The 18,349-nt window shown below is 40.9% G+C and overlaps 1 protein-coding gene across 2 annotated transcripts in view; it reads left to right on the top strand.

The window, feature by feature from the left end:
* Positions 1-10,821: 10,821 nt before the first annotated feature.
* LOC121281982 (Krueppel-like factor 8) overlaps positions 10,822-18,349 on the top strand; it is a 192,994-nt gene continuing 185,466 nt past the window's right edge. For both annotated transcript variants that reach the window (XM_041195283.1, XM_041195282.1), the window contains exon 1: positions 10,822-11,013. In XM_041195283.1, coding sequence (XP_041051217.1) covers positions 10,993-11,013 — 21 coding nt within the window. In that variant the 5' untranslated portion in view covers positions 10,822-10,992. The remainder of the gene's footprint in view (positions 11,014-18,349) is intronic.

Below are 18,349 nucleotides of genomic sequence, written 5' to 3'. Positions count from 1 at the left end.
TTGTATAAACTTCATGATGATCCAACTGGGACCATGCATAGTTTTCACAAAAGATACAGGGCTCTTCCCATCAACAAATGTTTAGTTGTATTGCTGAACTCCTATTATCCACTACAATACGGATGTTTAGGAACCTGTAACCCAACATAAATGCAGGGTACCAAGTAGCCTCTCCCACCAACATACGTAGACATTTCATGCCATTTTCTAGATGTTATCAGGTTTTGAGTAACAGTTTAGGTGCAACTTTTGCCTCATACGTATATTTTTTACAAACGTTAACAGCTTCTGTATCTTTTACAGAAACTAAGTAATGTTGCAGGTACTGTTTAAAGAGAAACATAAAAATAACTCTCTAACTCAAAGTTCTCTGCGTGCTGTTTCTGATGGCCCTGCCGGGTGGGATCAGTTGGGGATGGTTAAATGATTAGAAGCTCCAGCCATGCGCAATGAAGATCAAAGGGAAAGGACTGGTGTAAAAGCGTAGTGAGCATTCTTGTTGCTGTGATTTTATTGTGGAAAATGGGCACCTGAAAACTTTGTTTCAGCAACTGGGCAGGGTCTTCTCTATTACCCCAGCACTTCCCAATAGGTTCAAATATTAGTTATTGCTACTTTCAAATGGATTGTGCATTTCAGTATTTGAACAAAATATTCTATGCATATTTTAACATATTTGAAATAAATCATATGTTGTAAAAATGTATTGTATAAAGAGTACAGTTTCTAAACAAGATGATGCATTCTGTAATGTTTGCTGGACTAATTCATTTGGCAAATGTATTTGACAATGTCATGTCATGTGTGCTCTGCCTGAAGGTAGGCTCTTGGCTGGTTCTGTGCTGATGCTTCATCCTCAGCTGTTTTCTTGACAAGTTTTGTTAGTGGTGGTTTGGCATTGCCCTCTGCTTTCAAAGACTGGTTGAGGAGGTAGTTCCCAAGTCTACCTCAGCTAGAACAGGAGTTGAACCCATGCTATTGGTATTATTTGGTACTACACACTAGCTATCTAGGCAACTGAGCTAACTGGTCCCCATTTGACAATACAACAGTTAAGATTAACATGCAACACTTGAAAACAAATATATAGATATAAAAAATTCTCATTCTGTCCTTCTCCTCCCATTGCCACTGTGTTAGGAAATTCAGCAGAGTGACAGTCAAAATAAGGGAAAATACAAGCTTAATGTGAAATTTAAAAAATGTTCACTGGAGCAGTCCCTTTTCCCTAGTTATTTGCTTTTTTCCTATGATGCTTTCTACCATTTGCTTTTCCCCAGCCTGATCAAAGGACAAGTGATTATTTCAGTTAAAATTACAGCACCCAACAGTTGCCTAGCAATGAAAGACTTACCCTATATGCAGACAGGAGCTAAAGTTGGATGCCTCTAAAAATTTGTATGACTAAATTTTTTTCACTATTTTTAGCCAAAATCACAATCTCAATATGATGTGATCACACACTCTTTATCCCTGGCTAAAACTGAGGGAACAAGAGATACCAAAGGATACTAGTAGATTCATTTCTCATCTCTGTAAATGCATGGATTGAATTTAAAGGTTAAGCTTCTTTAGTAATATAAGCAGGGAAGACTGGTAATCCATAGACAGGATATTAGACTGGTATATAGCCTTCGACTGATTTGTGTGTTAACAACTGAGCCAAATTTGCTGTCAAAATAACGGCAAAGCTAATGGCATTTGTTGTTATTTATGGGAAAATGTTAAATTTATAGGTAACTTCAGGTGAGGGGCAGATGCACAGTAAAATGTGAATTTCCAAAAGTTTCTTTCCAGTGCCTCTGTCTTCAGCTTCATGAAAATGGCATCTCCCATTAGACTTCCCCTTTTTATGAGGAACTTGTTGTATTTGTTCATTAATTGCTCATTTAAGCTCACCTCAGAAAGTTAACTCTTGTCGTTATACATGTAAATACCATTTAATAATGTGATGTGTTAATGATTGACAATCAACCCCTCTGGCACTGAAAATTCACGATTAGAACTGCGGAATCTCATTCTTCAGGGTTCGAATTTTTGAGATTTAAAAATGTTAAATTTTAAATTTAACATTTTTTCTTAATTTTTCCTTTTTGTCTCTTTTTATTAAACCAGCCTTTGTTTCTCTCTCTTTATTTCCCTTTCCATAATTAATCTGACATTGATTTTAGGCTCTTTAATTCACCATCCTTCTCAGTCCTTCCTTTCAATCCATAAATTTCATTGGTTAAGGGGATACCTGGCTTATTGGTTGTTGTGTTCAGTCAGTTCCCAAGTGCCCTGATGCCTTGCTATGCTGTTATCACTATACATCTTCAGCAAATTTATGGCAAAATGTTTTTGAGCTGAAGAACACAGCTAAATAATCTAATTAATGAAAGACTTTGTTTGATGCCTTACTGTAGAAAATTATATTCTATTATGTTTACAGTGGACAGGCATTTTAGGGTGGAATAATCCCAGATTGGCACTAAGTGTGATAGCGGGTGGGAGAAGGATTTATTAATCATCAATGCATCTTTAATCATGCATTCCTGGGAAACACGCTGTTTTGATAGGGGGCATACTTTGATATGCCCGCCGTGCCATCACCTCACCGCTTCATCATGCTGAGCATCAAATTTAAAGTGCAGTAGCGCACACACTTCTCAGTGCTTCCAGCCCAGGACTGCTGCAAAGAAGACATGACCCCGAAAGACAAGAAGACTGCAGCCCCCTGTTTAGTGATGCCTCCATTGAGCGCATTTTGGACGCTGTGGTTGCCCGCTGCGATGTCCTCTACCCACATTCTGGCTGCAGGAGGGGCAGCAAAATTACCACTCTGGCTTGGTAGGCGATGGCAGTGGTGATCAGTGCCAATGCTGCACAGAAGAGGTTGGCCATCCAATGCTGATAGAGGATGGATGATCTCATCTATGCTGCCAGGGTAAGGCAACCATCTCATCACGTTAAACTCACACACTCACAAGGCCATCATACATGCACAGGCAACTCACTTACTGCCAGCTCAAGGGACGTCAACATTCACTCTCTCACATACACACTCACATCTCCATCTGGCATCATCTCCTCTGCAGAGTGCCTCTTCAGCCCTCACTATCTTGAGATCATTTGCACAGATCAACGTGCCCCCACACACACCTGGGAAACCTCCCTTCCCCAGCACAGCCTTCACCCTGCAGTCTCTTCCCTTGCTTGAGGCCGCTTCTCCCCCTTCCCCAAGCAAGCCCGAGCCTTTCAGCCATTGAAAAACAACCCCTGCCTTATGGCTGGTCTGGTAGGTGGAAACCTGCCTGTGATCCCCCCTAAAAGTGATGTGGTGCTCTCTGTGAAGCCTGGCACTGATGACCGTTAATGCTGTCCAGGCAAACAAACCTCGAAGTCCCGAGCCAAGTGCAGCTCATCAGGTGCACGTTGCTTATGTACAGTCGTGAAACATGTCACTGTGAAGTCACACCAATGTGCCTGGATGATCCAGCATGAGGGGATGGTTCTGGTGAGCAGAGCTAATAATGATATGCAGATGTATTACAACCAAGTTCCTGACGCCTGATAGTGGGAAATACAGCCTGCCATTGACGGGCAAAGTGGACAATTGCAAACTGGTTTCATGATGTTGTGAAGCAGATTTTTGGCCTTCTCGCCGTATTGTCCATTCACGCCGCCAAACACGCACGCCGCCAACAGGCATGGAAAATTCCACCCTTAGTTTCTAGCAAAAGACAAATACAGCTAAGTCCTGTGCGGTGTGCTGTCTGAATTGATGCACTCTTTCACCATCTGCCATGTTGTTCCAGCTTTAACATTGATATTTGTATGCCCTGGCAAAGAAAATGGAGCCTGCACCCCATAATTCCTGCACAGATATTTCAATGGCTTCATCCTCAGAGGTGGGTGCTCTATTTCTTCCAAATATTGTTACAGACATTGAGTCACTGGACAAAAGTGTCCCCTAGCTGTAAAAGAAACAGGAGCTTAACAATTCCAAAGATGAAAGAGGAAATTTCTACTCTCAAATAAATGCATAAATGGTTGCCTAGGTAATGAATGGGGCCCAGAAGCTAGCAGTAAAGTTAACAGTATGCCTTTAACATGACATGGCCTTTAAAACCTGCATTAAAACTCCCATTTCTTGGGATTAGTCATGTCTGACTGATAGTCGTGATCCACATGCATGATGGAACACACCAAATTAATGCCAATCATGGAAGCCAGCAAAATGGTGCACTCTCCAGGACATGTCTGATGAACACAATTCTGGTGTGCAGCACTAGTGATGGGCTCACTTGTGCCACCCCTCTGCTTTCAAAATCAGTGTTACATAGTAGGAAGGAAACATAAAGAGTTATTGAAAAATCACAACTACAGGAAGTAGATGAAATGTACAGGGAATGTGCACTATATGTAAAAATTTTAATACATTTGCAAACAAACTTCCTGTGGTGTTATTCCACAGTGAGTCTCCAAATACCTTGTTTATAACATCAGTGATTTTATTCACAAAGTCTTACAGGAAGTAAGTGTGATACTCCAGAAGTGTGCACTGCTATCAATATATAGGCATACATAATAGCATGTCTCCTGCTTACAATAATTCGGCAAACAGGCTATTCGATAACACGATGTTGCTATTCTTTGTAATATTTAATGAATTCGTAGGAACTCTAATTTCCACTAACTAAGGGATAGAGAAGATAAACAGTAAGGAGGAAGGTCTTACTAATCACAGCCAAAATTGCAGCTATATAAATAAATATTTTATTGATGCTGACATTGGGTGGGTAAGAGTTAATGATGAAGTAACAACGTTTTTGGCAATATATTATAGACTACTGAATAATGGATGTGAAATAAAGATTAAGATTTATAGCTATTTGGAAAGATCTACAGTGGTAACAAAACAAAACTGAAGTGATTTTAATGATCTTAAAGTGAACTTGGGTAACACCTGTTTATGTTCACAAAGGGAAAGACCCTTATAATACTTTCAATACTGTTTGCTTAATCAGGATGTTGAAAATCCCACAAGATGCCAGGTTAGATCTGGTTCTGGGTAATGAAACAATACAATCAAGAGACCTGAAGGTAGGAGAACACTCAGAGAATAATGGTCATAACCTAGGCTCATGTTGAAAATAAATAAAGAAAGGATATATCACTACATTCCCCCCAAAACCACCATGCAATCAAATAATGCCTGAAGCTTGCAGTGTAAACATTTCCAACGGGAAATCCAATGTTAAATGACATTGGAATGACACTGACTTATTATTACCAGTTCTGCAAAATAATCTGGAATCTTCACTATTGTCATTACCCTGCACTTGCCCAATCTAACTCTTTGGGCAGAATTTTGCCCTCTTGGGCGGGTGCAGCGGGCAGGCCCAGGAGCGGTTGTGAAGCTGACTGCCACCCGTGATCAGGTCCCGACATGGATTTCACACAGGCTGGCTGATTACTAGCCAGCCAGCGTGAAATGCGTGCTGCAGTGCTCAGTGCTGCTGGGGTGGTGGCAGGAGAGGCACAAGTGTGAAAGTGTGTAAATGCGTGGGAATGCGCGCAGTTAAAGCTCCCTGAGGCACAGAGCTGCCTCAGCAAGCTGAAGATTTTTAACAATAAAAATAAAGACATTTAAAATAATGAAAACATGTCCCCTCATGTGACTCTGTCACATGAGCAGCGACATGTTAAATATGAGTGTTAAATCACTGGTTGAAGCCTCATCCTGCCTGTGTAGGTGGATTTGCCAAAAATGCAAAGGCCGCTTGGCCTTTTCACCCACCCGCCAACCAAATGGTTGGACAGGTAGCGAAAAATTTGAGTCAGTTGGGTTCTACAGGGCCTTAATAGGCTGCTTAATTAATGGTGGGTATGGCTCCGAATCCCACATGTGTCCGCCGACCAAAATATCGCACAAGTGTGCAATGACGTCAGGAAGCTCGCCCGGCATCATCACACATCATCTTACGCTTGTTCAGGCGCGCGCCTGCCTAACGAATGGAAAATTCTGCCCTTAGTGTTTCATTTGCCTGTGCTTTATTGTTTGAAACCTCTCTCAGTTTTGCGTCATCAGCAAACTTAGGCAGGTTTATTCTTGTCTCCAGCTCTAAATCATTTATTTATACGGTGTAAAGCAATGGATTTAGCAGTGACCCCTGTGGCTTCCTGCTCGTGCCCATTTGTTTCATTCTCAGCCACACTTTGGCTTACTCTTGTAACCAATTTTCAATCCGGATTCAGAAGCTTATTGCCTATTCCATATCTTGAGAATTAATCATGTCTGGCATGCATTAAAAGTCTTGCTGAAATTTAAATGTTTTCTAAAATTCATTCACGGGATGTGGGCTTCGCTGGCTGGGCCAGCATTTATTGCCCATTCCTAGTTGCCCTTGAGAAGGTGGTGGTGTGCTGCCTTCTTGAAGCACTGCAGTCCATGTGGTGTAGGTACATTCACAGTGCTGTTAGGAAGGGGGTTTCTCGATTTTTACCCAGTGACAGTGAAGGATGACTTGGAGGGGAACTTCCAGTTGGAAGTGTTCTCATCTACCTGCTGCCTTTGTCCTTCTAGATGGTAGTGTGCGCGGGTTTGGAAGGTGCTGTCAAAGGCGCCTTGGTGAATTCCTGCAGTGCATCTTGTAGAAGGTACACACTGCTGCTACTGTGCGTCGATAGTGGAGGGAGTGAATGTTTGTGGATGTGGTGCCAATCAAGTGGGCTGCTTTGTCCTGGATGGCGTCAGGCTTCTTGCATGTCGTGGGAGCTGCACTCATCCAGGCAAGTGGGGAGTATTCCATCACACTCCTGACTTGTGCCTTGTAGATGGGGTACAGGCGATGAGTTACTCATCGCAGGATTCCTAGCCTCTGACCTGCACTTGTAGCCACAGTATTTATATGGCTAGTCCAGTTCAGTTTCTGGTCAATGGTAGCTCCCAGAATGTTGATAGTGGGACATTTAGTGCTGGTAATGATATTGAATGTCAAGAGGCAATGGTTAGATTCTCTCTTGTTGGAGATGGCCATTGCCTGGCACTTGTGTGGCGAGAATGTTACTTGCCATTTGTCAGCCCTAGCCTGGATATTGTCCAGGTCTTGCTGCATTTGGGCATGGACTGCTTCAGTATCTGAGGAGTCACAAATGGTGCTGAACATTGTGCAATCATCAGCGAACATCCCCACTTGTGACCTTATGATGGAACTAATCATGTGTGGCCTGCGTTAAAAGTCTTGCTGAAGTTTAATTTTTTTTAAATTCATTCACGGGATGAGAGAAGATCATTGATGAAGCAGCTGAAGATGGTTAGGCCTAGGATACTACCCTGAGGAACTCCTGCAGTGATGTTCTGGAGCTGAGATGACTGACATCCAGCAACCACAACCATCTTCCTTTGTGCTAGTTATGGCTCCAACCAGTGGAGAGTTTTCCCCTTGATTCCCATTGACTCCAGTTTTGCTAGGGCTCCTTGATGTCACACATATAAAACATTCATTGAATTTCTTTTGACCTTCCACTCATAAATGCTTTTCGATTCTCTTCTACTCAAATCATACTCATCCAGATGTTTCATTACCCTGTTTTCAGGATACGACTTTTTAATTTTGTTGTTTTGCTAATCGCTACCTCTTCCTCAGGAACTACTCTTTTCCTAATGGTAAATGATAATTATTTCCTATTGGTAACATCAAGGGTGTGATCAATTTCACAAGCCACTTTTAACAACTTTTGTATGAGGTCCATCCAACTTGGTGATTTGTCTTTCTTTAACTTCCTTAACTTATCAGTGGCTGCCATTTCTTAATTTTATTTTAATCCACTTCCTCTCAGTCCTCCACGTCCCCCATCTCAGGAATTCAAACTCCATGCTGAGAGACTGTTCATCATCTGCCATGTGAACACAGAAAAAATTGATTCATTTAGTTTATTTGAGCATCCTTAGTAACTTATATCATGCTACATTTGGGATTTTTCCATTTGCTTGCAGCAAATATATTTATAGCAATGATTGACATTTCTTTTCATATACCCTGTTGTGCTAACCTCATTTTACATTTGAGATCTCCTGACCAGTTTCTTTACCTCTTTTACCAATTTTATTTCCATCTCCATATACCATCACAACTTTATTCTTCAGGAACAATTTATTTGTTTCCCCTTATTCCCTGCATTGTTTATATTTTTGCCCATATTTTCTCTCTGCTACCTTTCTTTCTTGACAGTATGTATCTGCTCTCTATTGGTATATAGCATTTGTAAATATGATCCACTTTCCTTCCATGCATTGACCCTCTACCATTCGTGTCCAGTCTAGGATCCTTGGCCCATACATCATCCCTTCAAAATCTGTTCTCTGAGACCAGAAGTTAAGTTTCCATTTTACTCATTCTCCTTCTGAAAGGAACATATTTTTTTTATTTCTGTTGGACTGTTTTGAAGAACATATCTCTTTATTTTCCTTTGGATTGTGGATTAAAATTACAAAGGCTGCAGTTTGAAAGACATGTCCACTGGAACAGGATGAGGGATATATACAATGTTACAGTCTTGGAACAGAGAGTGCCATGAAAGACAGGATGGCACTGGAAAGGAGTCCTGGACCAAGGGAGCTGCCTGGAAATGGCATTTTGATTGGCTCCTGACCAGGTAACCAGGTTTTGTGTGAGAAGCAGTGCAGCAGAATAGCTCCTAGCCTGAAAGGAACAAGACCTAAAACCTCTTTCTCCTTTGTGTGGAAAATTCCATAATTCCACAATAATAGCTAGCTGGCTTTTTCTTCTTATATGTCTGTAACCTGCTCTCTCTCTGAAACCCCTGTCAAGAGGCAAAAGGAAAAAATCACTGTTAGAGACATTGAAAAGCAAGTGCTCAACCAGTGAACTAAATACTGAAAGTGCTGGAAGACCACCTCATGTCAACAAGAACTGAATGGAATTTGGAAGACATCAATCAAAATCAACCCATCAAATCTTGTACTCTGGAATTGGTACTATTGAACTGTTTTATCCCACTCTTAAAATCCATGTTTGTGTGTATCTTATGTGTCTTGTATGTGTGTGCACAAGGATTTAAGAAGGGGTAGAGTTTAGGTTATAGAGTTAGAAATTAACAGTTCATATTTCTTTCTTTTGCCACTGGTTAACAACATTTTGTTTAATAAACAATTATTTACTTATTAAGTTTACAAACCTGGTGCTTGTATTCTGTTACCCTAAATTAAAAAGTTAGGTAGAGTTGGGGCAGTCTGATGGTTTGGTCCAACTTTTGACATTTCTCACAGCTCGGGGAACAGTGGGGCTTGATATTACACCACACTATCCACAGTGAGGCGTGACACTTCCCATCATAAACTTAATCATAAGCATCACCATATCATGGACATTGTTGTCAATGTTCTTTGACATGCTTTACCATCTCTTGTTTGTGATTTAATATTGGATGTTATTTTAAGCACATTGGAAGTAATATTGGAATATTGGAGCAGCTTAGTAGGTTATTCAGTTCTTAACCAAAGAATGGGAAAGTCAGATATAAGAATACCTGAGGGTGTTTTGGCAAGCCACTATTCAGAAGGACACTATTAAAAAAAATGAAATGTCACTGGGCTGTTATCCTGAACACTAACATAAGTTGGGAAGAAGGCACGAAGCATTTAGTGTTAGATCTGTTGAAGGTAAAATGTTGGAAGTTCATAATATAAGGTAAAGGGAGTGAACACATAGAAAGCCATGTACTACTCAGGATTAGTCAGTGAATGTTTATAAAGGTCATGCATGTCTAGTTTGATTTTTAAAATAAATCACGTAAGGGCATGTGATGTATTTTCAGAAAGTGTTTGATTAATTACCACATAAGTAACTTGCTACAAAAATTAAGGCATATGGTATCAAATGTATAAAGAGATGGTCAGGAGACAAAAAGTAGTTACAATAATTGGGTTTTTTTGGATTGATGTATTCCATTGATCTCAGCTGGCATCTCTTTTGCTTTCCATTTCCAATAAATATTTGGACATACGAGAGGAACGAAAATAAAGTTTGCCGACATTGCCAAATTAGTGAAAATGGAAAATGGTGAGCAAAACCAGAGGAAAACACGTTAGAGCAGGCAGATAAGCAACAGTTACCATTCAATGCAGAGAAATTTCCAAATTTCAGGAAAAATCAGGAAAGGTTGTTTTGTTTTAGAACATGGGATACACTAAGGTTGAAACTATAAAATAATTTAAAGAGGAATTCATTATTAAAGGAACTGGAGATGCATTTGCAGAGAAAGAATACATCTGCAAAAAGTGTGAAGTAATAGGATTAAAGTCGATAGGTTCACCGTGGGTACCAGGAACCAAATATCCTGTAATCCCTGCCTATTTTTAATGTTCAGGATGCATCCTATATCATTAAAAAATAACATTTTCTGGGATGAAGTAAGGTTTGAGCACGTTGTGGATCACCCCACCCTATATTTGTCAGTCAACGCCTAGAGCGGAACAAGAGGGCAAAGGCGGTTCCCTGGTTAGGTTGGTCACTAAATTACACGTTTCATAGCAGATTAGATCAGATCGAGGAGGAGGACAAACGATGAGAACCGGGTGTTTTTGGCGGTCAATTTTCTCTTGAGGAATTAGTCCTATTTTAATATTGGTGTGTCCTTGGAGTAGTTGTGAAAAATGAGAGGGGGGGGGGGGGGTTAGTGGGTGAGTGGAACCCCCCCTCCGTGATGCTCTGCTTGAGGAGTCAGATTTAAATCCTCTCTGCTGCTTTGAGGCGGCGCCGCACTGCGTGTTCCACGATACAGGGGCGTTGCCGCAAGGGTGGGGTTAGGGCCAGGCTGCTCGTTCCGACAGGCAGCCGGGCAGTGTCAGTTTTTTTTTATATTTTTTAAGAGAAACTCCACCTTTTCCCTACACGCACCCAGTCCCCAAGCCATGAGAGAAAGCTGCTGTCAGCGCCAGGAAGCAGAGTGAAAGACGAGGCAGAGCGAAGGAGTGGCAGCAGCAACATGCACTCGGAGGTGGAGAAAGTAAGTGGTGGACCCAGCCCGTTTGTTGTTTCTGTCTCTAATTCCTTTCCCTGCCCAACCCTCACCGTGCCCGGGCAGGGTGAGGGTGGCACTCGGTACGGCTGCTCTCTCTGTTTCACACGGGTGGAGCCAGGATTACCGGTGCCTTTCTTCCAGCGGCTGCCGCGCTTGGCAGAAGCCCTGGGCTCCGCGCTCACAAAGGCAGAAACCAGAGACGATGAGGCAGTCGGACATTGTCCTCTTCAAGGCAGAGCGCCCGCCTCCCAGAGCAGTGCCTTCCCCCCACGTACAGTCAGCAGGCTTACAGGCTGTATTTAAACGCGAGGCTGCAGCATCAATGCTTAATATTTGCTTGTGGGGATATATTCAGTTATGTCCAAAGCATTTCTGACTTATTTTTTTGTATCCAGAGACTCATTTTGCTTCACCATTACTTATGTTTATAGTGCAGCAATCCTTCCGTTTGCATTGATGGGGTCGAAGGAGTTTCCTTCTTATTCACCGTTTTTAAAGTTTACTATAAATAAAAAAAAATTTCTGCACAGAGAGGTTTAAAGAATCTTTGTATAATTAAATTAGCTGGCATGGGTTTATGCTTTCTTTTTCATTCCTTTCTTGTTGACAATTTAGCCACCACAATCTGTAATTTCATGGCCAGAATATCTCTCTCTCATTTCCATCAAGCCAGGGAACCAACCCTGGTTCAATGAGGAGTGCAGGAGGGTTTGCCGGGAGCAGCATGAGGCATTCCTGCAAATGAGGTGCCAACTCGGCAAAGCTATATGCATCATCCTGTAGACAGAGCTAAACGATCCCACAACAAACGGATCGGATCAAAGCTCTGCAGTCCTGCCACATCTAGTCATGAATGGTGCTGGACAATGAAACAGCTAATGGGAGCATGAGGCTCTATGTACATCCCTATCATTATTGATGACAGAACCAAGCAAAAGAAAGGCATTTGCAACCACCTTCGGCCGGAAGTGCCAAGTGGATGATCCATCACTGCTCTGCCTGAGGCTACCACAATCACAGAAGACAGACAATTCTATTCATCCCATCTGAGATCCAGTCTGCTCAGCTATTTCTTGGACACAAGATAAATCAAATCCTGTCAGTTATCAGCCCATCAGCCTACTCTCAAACATCAGCAAAATGATGGAAGGAGCTTTTTGAAAGTGCTATTAAACAGCATTTATGCAGCAATAACCTGCTCACCAATGCTCGGTTTGGGTTCTGGCATGGCCACCCGGTTCTAAATCACATTAGATCCTTGGTCCAAACACATGGTCAAAAGAACTGAACACCAGTGATGAGGTAAGACTGACTGCCCTTGACATCAATGCAGCATTTCTCTTAGTGTTGCATCAAGAAGGCCTAGTAAAATTGAAATTGATGGGAATCAAGGAAACACTGCCCTCTCCACTGTTGGAGCTATACCTAGCACAAAGGAAGTTTGGTGGAGGCCAACCATCTCAATCCTAGGACAATGCAACAGGAGTTCCTCAGACTGTGTTTTAGGTCCAACCATCATCATCTTCTACATCAGTGATCATCCCTTCATCATAAGGTCAAAGTAGGAATGTTTGCTGATGATTGAAAGTGTTCAGCTCCACTTGTAACTCCTCAGATAATGGAGCAGTCCGTGCCTGTTGCAGCAAGACCCGGACATCATTCAGACTTAGGCTGATGTGTTGCGTGGATGTTACTTGTCACTTAAGTGCGAGGACAATGGCTATCATCAGAGAGTGTCTGACTGCCTCCACTTGACATTAATTGGCATTACTAACATAGAATTCCCCACCATCAGCATCCTGGGTCACCATTAACCAGAACATTAACTGGACCCACCACATGAGTACTGTAACTACAAGAGCAGGTCAGAGGCTGGGTATTCAGTGGTGAGTGGCTCACCTCTTGAAAGACTTACCTCTAGGCAAGTCACTTGTCTGAATGAGTACAGTTCTAACAATATTCAAGAAACTCAACACCAACCATGATAAAGCAGCCCAGTTGATTGGCATCCCATCATCCATCACCATCACACTTTCTGCAGTGTGCATCATCTACAAGGTCACAGCAGCAAGTCACCAAGGCTCCTTTGATGGCACCTTCCAAACCTGCAACCTCAATCACCTAGAAGGAGACGGGCAGGAGATGCATGGGAACACAATGATTTGCAAGTTCCCTTCCAAGTCACATACCTCCTGAGATAGAAATAAATTGCTGTTCCTTCATCGGTGTTGGGTCAAAATCCTGGAACTCCCTACCTGATAGCACTTGAGGGTGCACCTACACCAGATGGACTGCAGTGGTTCAAGAAGGCGATTCACCAACACCTTCTCAAGGACGTTTCGGGATGTGCAATAAATACTGGCCTTGCTAGTCATGCCCAGACCCCATGAATTATTTTTTTAAAAAGAGAATATGAATTTTTTTAAAAAAGAATCTCCATAGTTCAGAAAGGAAATTGATCAGTAAATACAATAACAATTTGCATTTTTACTGTATGTTGTAAAAATTCCCTAAAGTGTCTAAGCCTTTTAAGGACCAGCAGCTGAATAATAACTGAACAATGCTGGGATCATCAACTAGTACTATATATGCACTACACCCATAGAAGCAATATTTGATGTCATTAAAAAAAAACACCTCATTTCGAACGGGAGGGAGTTATCTCATATGCTCAGTAGTTCGGGGTTTAGCTTTGTAAGCTTACAGGTTCATGAGTTTCATTTCAACTGGATGCTTTGTTTGACAGTAGTAACAATGTTTGAAGGTCCTTAACAGATGCTTCTTAGAACAAAAGACTAAAAGAACAATTGGACCCACTGTTCCCAGTCAATTTGCACCCAAAAAGGGGGTAATTGCATTGCAATGCCAGTTTCTGGCGCAAAAGAATGAAGACATTTAGGTGTAATTAACTTAAACCTGTTGTTAAACTCCACCCACATTTTCTCTATCTTTTGTTACTGGCTCTCTGAAAGATTTGCCCAAGCTCCCTGCCACTCATTAGCATAGTCCCAGCCCCATCCAAAAAAAGCCTACAACTCGCATTTACTAAATACCAACTAATTTTGTCCAGGATTGCTATATCTAAAAGTGTGTCTGCTACTGATGTTAGGCCGACTCCTCTGTAGTTACTGGGTTTATTCCTCCCTTTTTTTTGAACTTGGTTTTAATAACCTTCAGTCCTCTGGCACCACCCCTTAACTAAGGAGTATTAGAGGGTTGTGGAAAGAGTCTTTGCAATTTCCATCCTTACTTCCATTTGTAACCTAGGATACACTCCACTTGAAGCACGTCACCTTTCTACTTTGTGAACTGCCAGTCTTTGAAGTGTATCCTCTTTATCTATCTTTAACCTATTCAACATTACTACCACCTCCTTCCTTCACTGCTATATTGGCAGCATCTCTTATCTCTTGTAAAGACAGATGCAAATTTATTGTTTAATAACTGATCTCGCCTGCTGACTACACAAGAATATCTCAGTTTTGGTTCCTAATCCGCTCCACCCTTTCCTTGATTACCACTTTACTATTTGTGTTTATTTAAGACTTTTGCATTCCTCTTTATTGCTAATTTATCCTTATATTCTCTCTTTGCCCCTCTTATTCCCCTTGTTTTTACCCCTCCTCTGTACTTTTTATGTTCCATTTGGTTTTCTACTGTATTATGAACTCTACAATTGTCATAAATCTCCTTTTTCTGCTTAAGTTTAACTTTGATATCTTCAGTCATCCAATGAGCTGTAGCTTTTGGATATCCTTCCTTTCTACCTGGAAATGTGTCTGCTCTGTACCTGAATCATTTCCCCTTTGAAGGCCTCCTATTGTGCCATTTCTGGTTGCCTACCAATTTCTGATTCCAGCTTACTTGGGCCAGATCCCTTTTCAACTGACTGAAATTAACCCTCCTTCAAATAAGAATATTTATCCTTCATTGCACACTGTTCTTTTTCAATAATTTTAAAGTTGATGATATTATGATCACTGTTTCCAAAGTGCTATCCTGCAGAAACATAGCCCCACTTCATTCCTCAGACCTAAACCTAGAACTGTTTGCTGTTTGGTCTGGAAATACACTGATCAAGAAAGTTTTTGTCTACACATGCCAGGAATTCCTTCCCCACTTTTCCCTTTACACTGTTACTACTATATTAGCATAATTGAAGTCCTCCATTACCGCTACTCTGTAGTTGTTTCATCTTTCTGTAATTTGCATGCACATTTATTCCTCGTGGATGTTTCCATGTTCCCAGTCCCTTAGATTATGGTTCTAGTTACAAATAACATCCTATATGATTGTGATAGAGACAGACCTCTCCATCTTTGTTCATTTGTGACTGGACTTGCCTGATTCCATTTTCATCCATCAAATTGTAACCAGAGAATCACCATCAAAAACTTTGCTTTCCATTCCTGAGAGCTACTTCTGATGTCTCCCAAGGATCTATCCTTGGCCTCTTATTTCTCATCTACATCCAGCCCCTCAGCAACATCATCTGAAAATGCAACATTGGTTTTCATGTGTACACTGATGTCACCCAGCTTTACCTCACCATCACCTTTTTTGACTCATCCAGCTTCTCTAAATTGTCACACTGCTTATCAGATGTCCAGTACTAGATGAGTCGAAATTTCTTCACTAAATGTTGAGAAGACTGAAGCCATTGTCTTCGGTCCCCAGCACAAACTGTTGCCTCGCCACCTACTGTATCCTTCTGCCTGAGGCTGAACCAGTCTGTTCACAAACTTGGAGTCATATTTGACCCTGACATGAGCTTTCAATCATACATACCCACTGTCACTTTGAGCACCTATTTCCACTTATATAATATTGTGTGACAGTGCCCATGTTTCAGCTCATCAATCTTCAACCATGCCTTCTTTTGCCCATGATCTTAACTATGCTGATATATACTATGCTGGCAGCCTCACAAATTCTAGCACCGCCCCCAACACAGCTCTTTCTCCCCTCCCAGAAAAAAAACTTGATGTCATCCAAATCTCTGCTGCCCATGTCCTCACTAACACCAAATCTCATTCACCAATCATCCCTGTGTTTGCTGACCTCCAATGGCTCCCAGTTAAGCAACGCCTCGATTTAAAAATCTCATCCTTGTCTTTAAACCCATCCATGACCTCGCCCCTCCTGATCTCTACAATTTCCTCCAGTCCCACAACCCTCCGAGATATCTGTGCTCATCTAATTCTTGAACATTCCTGATTTTAATCATGCTACTATTGGTGGCTGTGTCTTCAGTTGCCTAGGTGCTAAGTTCTGGAACTCCCTCCCTGCCACTTCACTTTCCTCCTGTAAGGCACTCCTTCAAACCTACCTTTTTGGGCAAAGATTTAGGTCATCTGCTCTGTTATATCTCTGCGTGGCTTATTGTCATATTTTGTTTTATGCTACCTTCATGAACTGCCTTGGGATGTTTTACTGCATATAAATACAAATTGTTCTTGTATCTGAGCCCCATTGCTGTATACATAATTGCTGCGTGAAAGAATAAGGTGTAAAACTGAAAGGCAATGAGACAACATTTTTTAGAAATTAACTCTTAAAAACCTGACTTTAACAGCAAAACTATAGTCACTTCACATCAGTAACCTGGGATGCGATATATCTACCCTAGGTCTTTTCTTGCACAGTTTATAATAGCTGAGAGAAATTAAATATTTAATGCACCAGACTCATCTAGTTCACAACAACTCCAAATGACACATTTTAAGAAAACATTTCAGATTGACAAATGGCTTTGGTTACTTTCTAATATTTTAAAATCTGCTGCAGTGGAATAGTGTTGTACTATTTTCATGATAGCCGTACTCGTTTTCTTGTAATTGTGAATTGGGAGCTTTTCAAAATCATTCTGTCCCCAAAGCTATAAAGGCATGGAGCTCAAAAAGCTTGCTCGTAATCAGCCAGTTTCAGGTGAATATTACAATGGGATATTAAATACTTTGTAGCCTGGGTTTGAGGAATATTTGAATAGTAAATCATAGCATATTTACTGAATATAGGTAAGTCCTCTTAACATTTCTTTGAATTGGAAAATTAAAAGAAAAACAGAAGTTGCTGGAAATACTCAGCAGGTCAAGCAACATCTGTGGAGAGAAAAACAAGAGTTAGCATTTCAGGTTGACTGTTTAAAGAAATGTTGAATTTGTTTGTTGTTAAATAGATATATCTCATTGTATATCTCCAATTATTTGTACATTACAATACAATATCTAATAATGATGCATAATATCAGTGTTATGATGACATTTCTGCACTCTTAATGAAGGCATATTACCCAGCAGTAGAGATTTTATTCCATCTGAATAACAACATGGCAGCATAAATCAATTGTATTCGAGTGTGTGTTGTGGTAGAAGATAAATTATTTTAGTAATGGAATGACATGGGAATTCTGATACTGACAAGAACAGGTAGTTTTCTTTCACAGGTAGGTGGACTTGTCCCATCCGCCACTCCAAATATGTTGTCTAGCAACTGAAATCATCTATCGTGAAACCCACAGCAAAAGGTGAAATATCTTTTTCTCCACTCTCTGCAGGCTTTAAAAGAGGTGTCCCTACACACTAGCCATTTGTCACTCAGGTTTATTACCATATTCCAAGAATCATTCTCTGTTCACTTGCTTGTGATTCCGATGATAAAACTAAAGAATTTTAATATGTATTGACTGTCAAATGGATAACTTTGTGCTTCTCGGTTCTATGTAGCAGATAACAACTGTTAGTATATTACTGATAAAGATATTTGACAAGTCAGGATACTGCTGGAAGGTATTTCTGCTTTGCATTTAAATTACTGTATAGTTTGTTACACTAATTATATTATCAACTTGACATTGGCAAAATCGGTATGGATGAGCATATAATTGGGTATAATGTCCTGATTACTGTGGTAGTGGAAATTCTGCCTCTGGATCTTTATTCTAACATTGGGATTTAAATCTATAGATTATAGGTTGTGTATCTGACCTCCTGTGCAGGTAAACTGTACTGTGGTAAACACATTGGTTAGATTGGGCACCTGCGTCAACAATAACAGAATGCTTTGTTGTATTAACATCCTGATTTAAATTATTGAAATTGCTCAAGTGAACAACAAGTGAGCTACATTTTATGTTGCACTAAATCTTTGAGTACATCTAGATGGGATCAAGAAGCTTCCAGGTTCGGTATCTGTTAACTAATGAGTTTGTTGATCTCAGCAGGGTATTTTGTTGGTATTACTTCTGATTCAGTGCCCCTTGGTTTTGGGAGTAAGCAAAATCAGCTGGATTTCTTGCTTCCGTGGCTGAGAGAATGAGTGA

This window comes from Carcharodon carcharias, chromosome 9 (genome assembly GCF_017639515.1).
Source record: "Carcharodon carcharias isolate sCarCar2 chromosome 9, sCarCar2.pri, whole genome shotgun sequence".
NCBI lineage: Eukaryota > Metazoa > Chordata > Chondrichthyes > Lamniformes > Lamnidae > Carcharodon > Carcharodon carcharias.
This window is presented reverse-complemented; position numbering and strand designations above follow the sequence as displayed.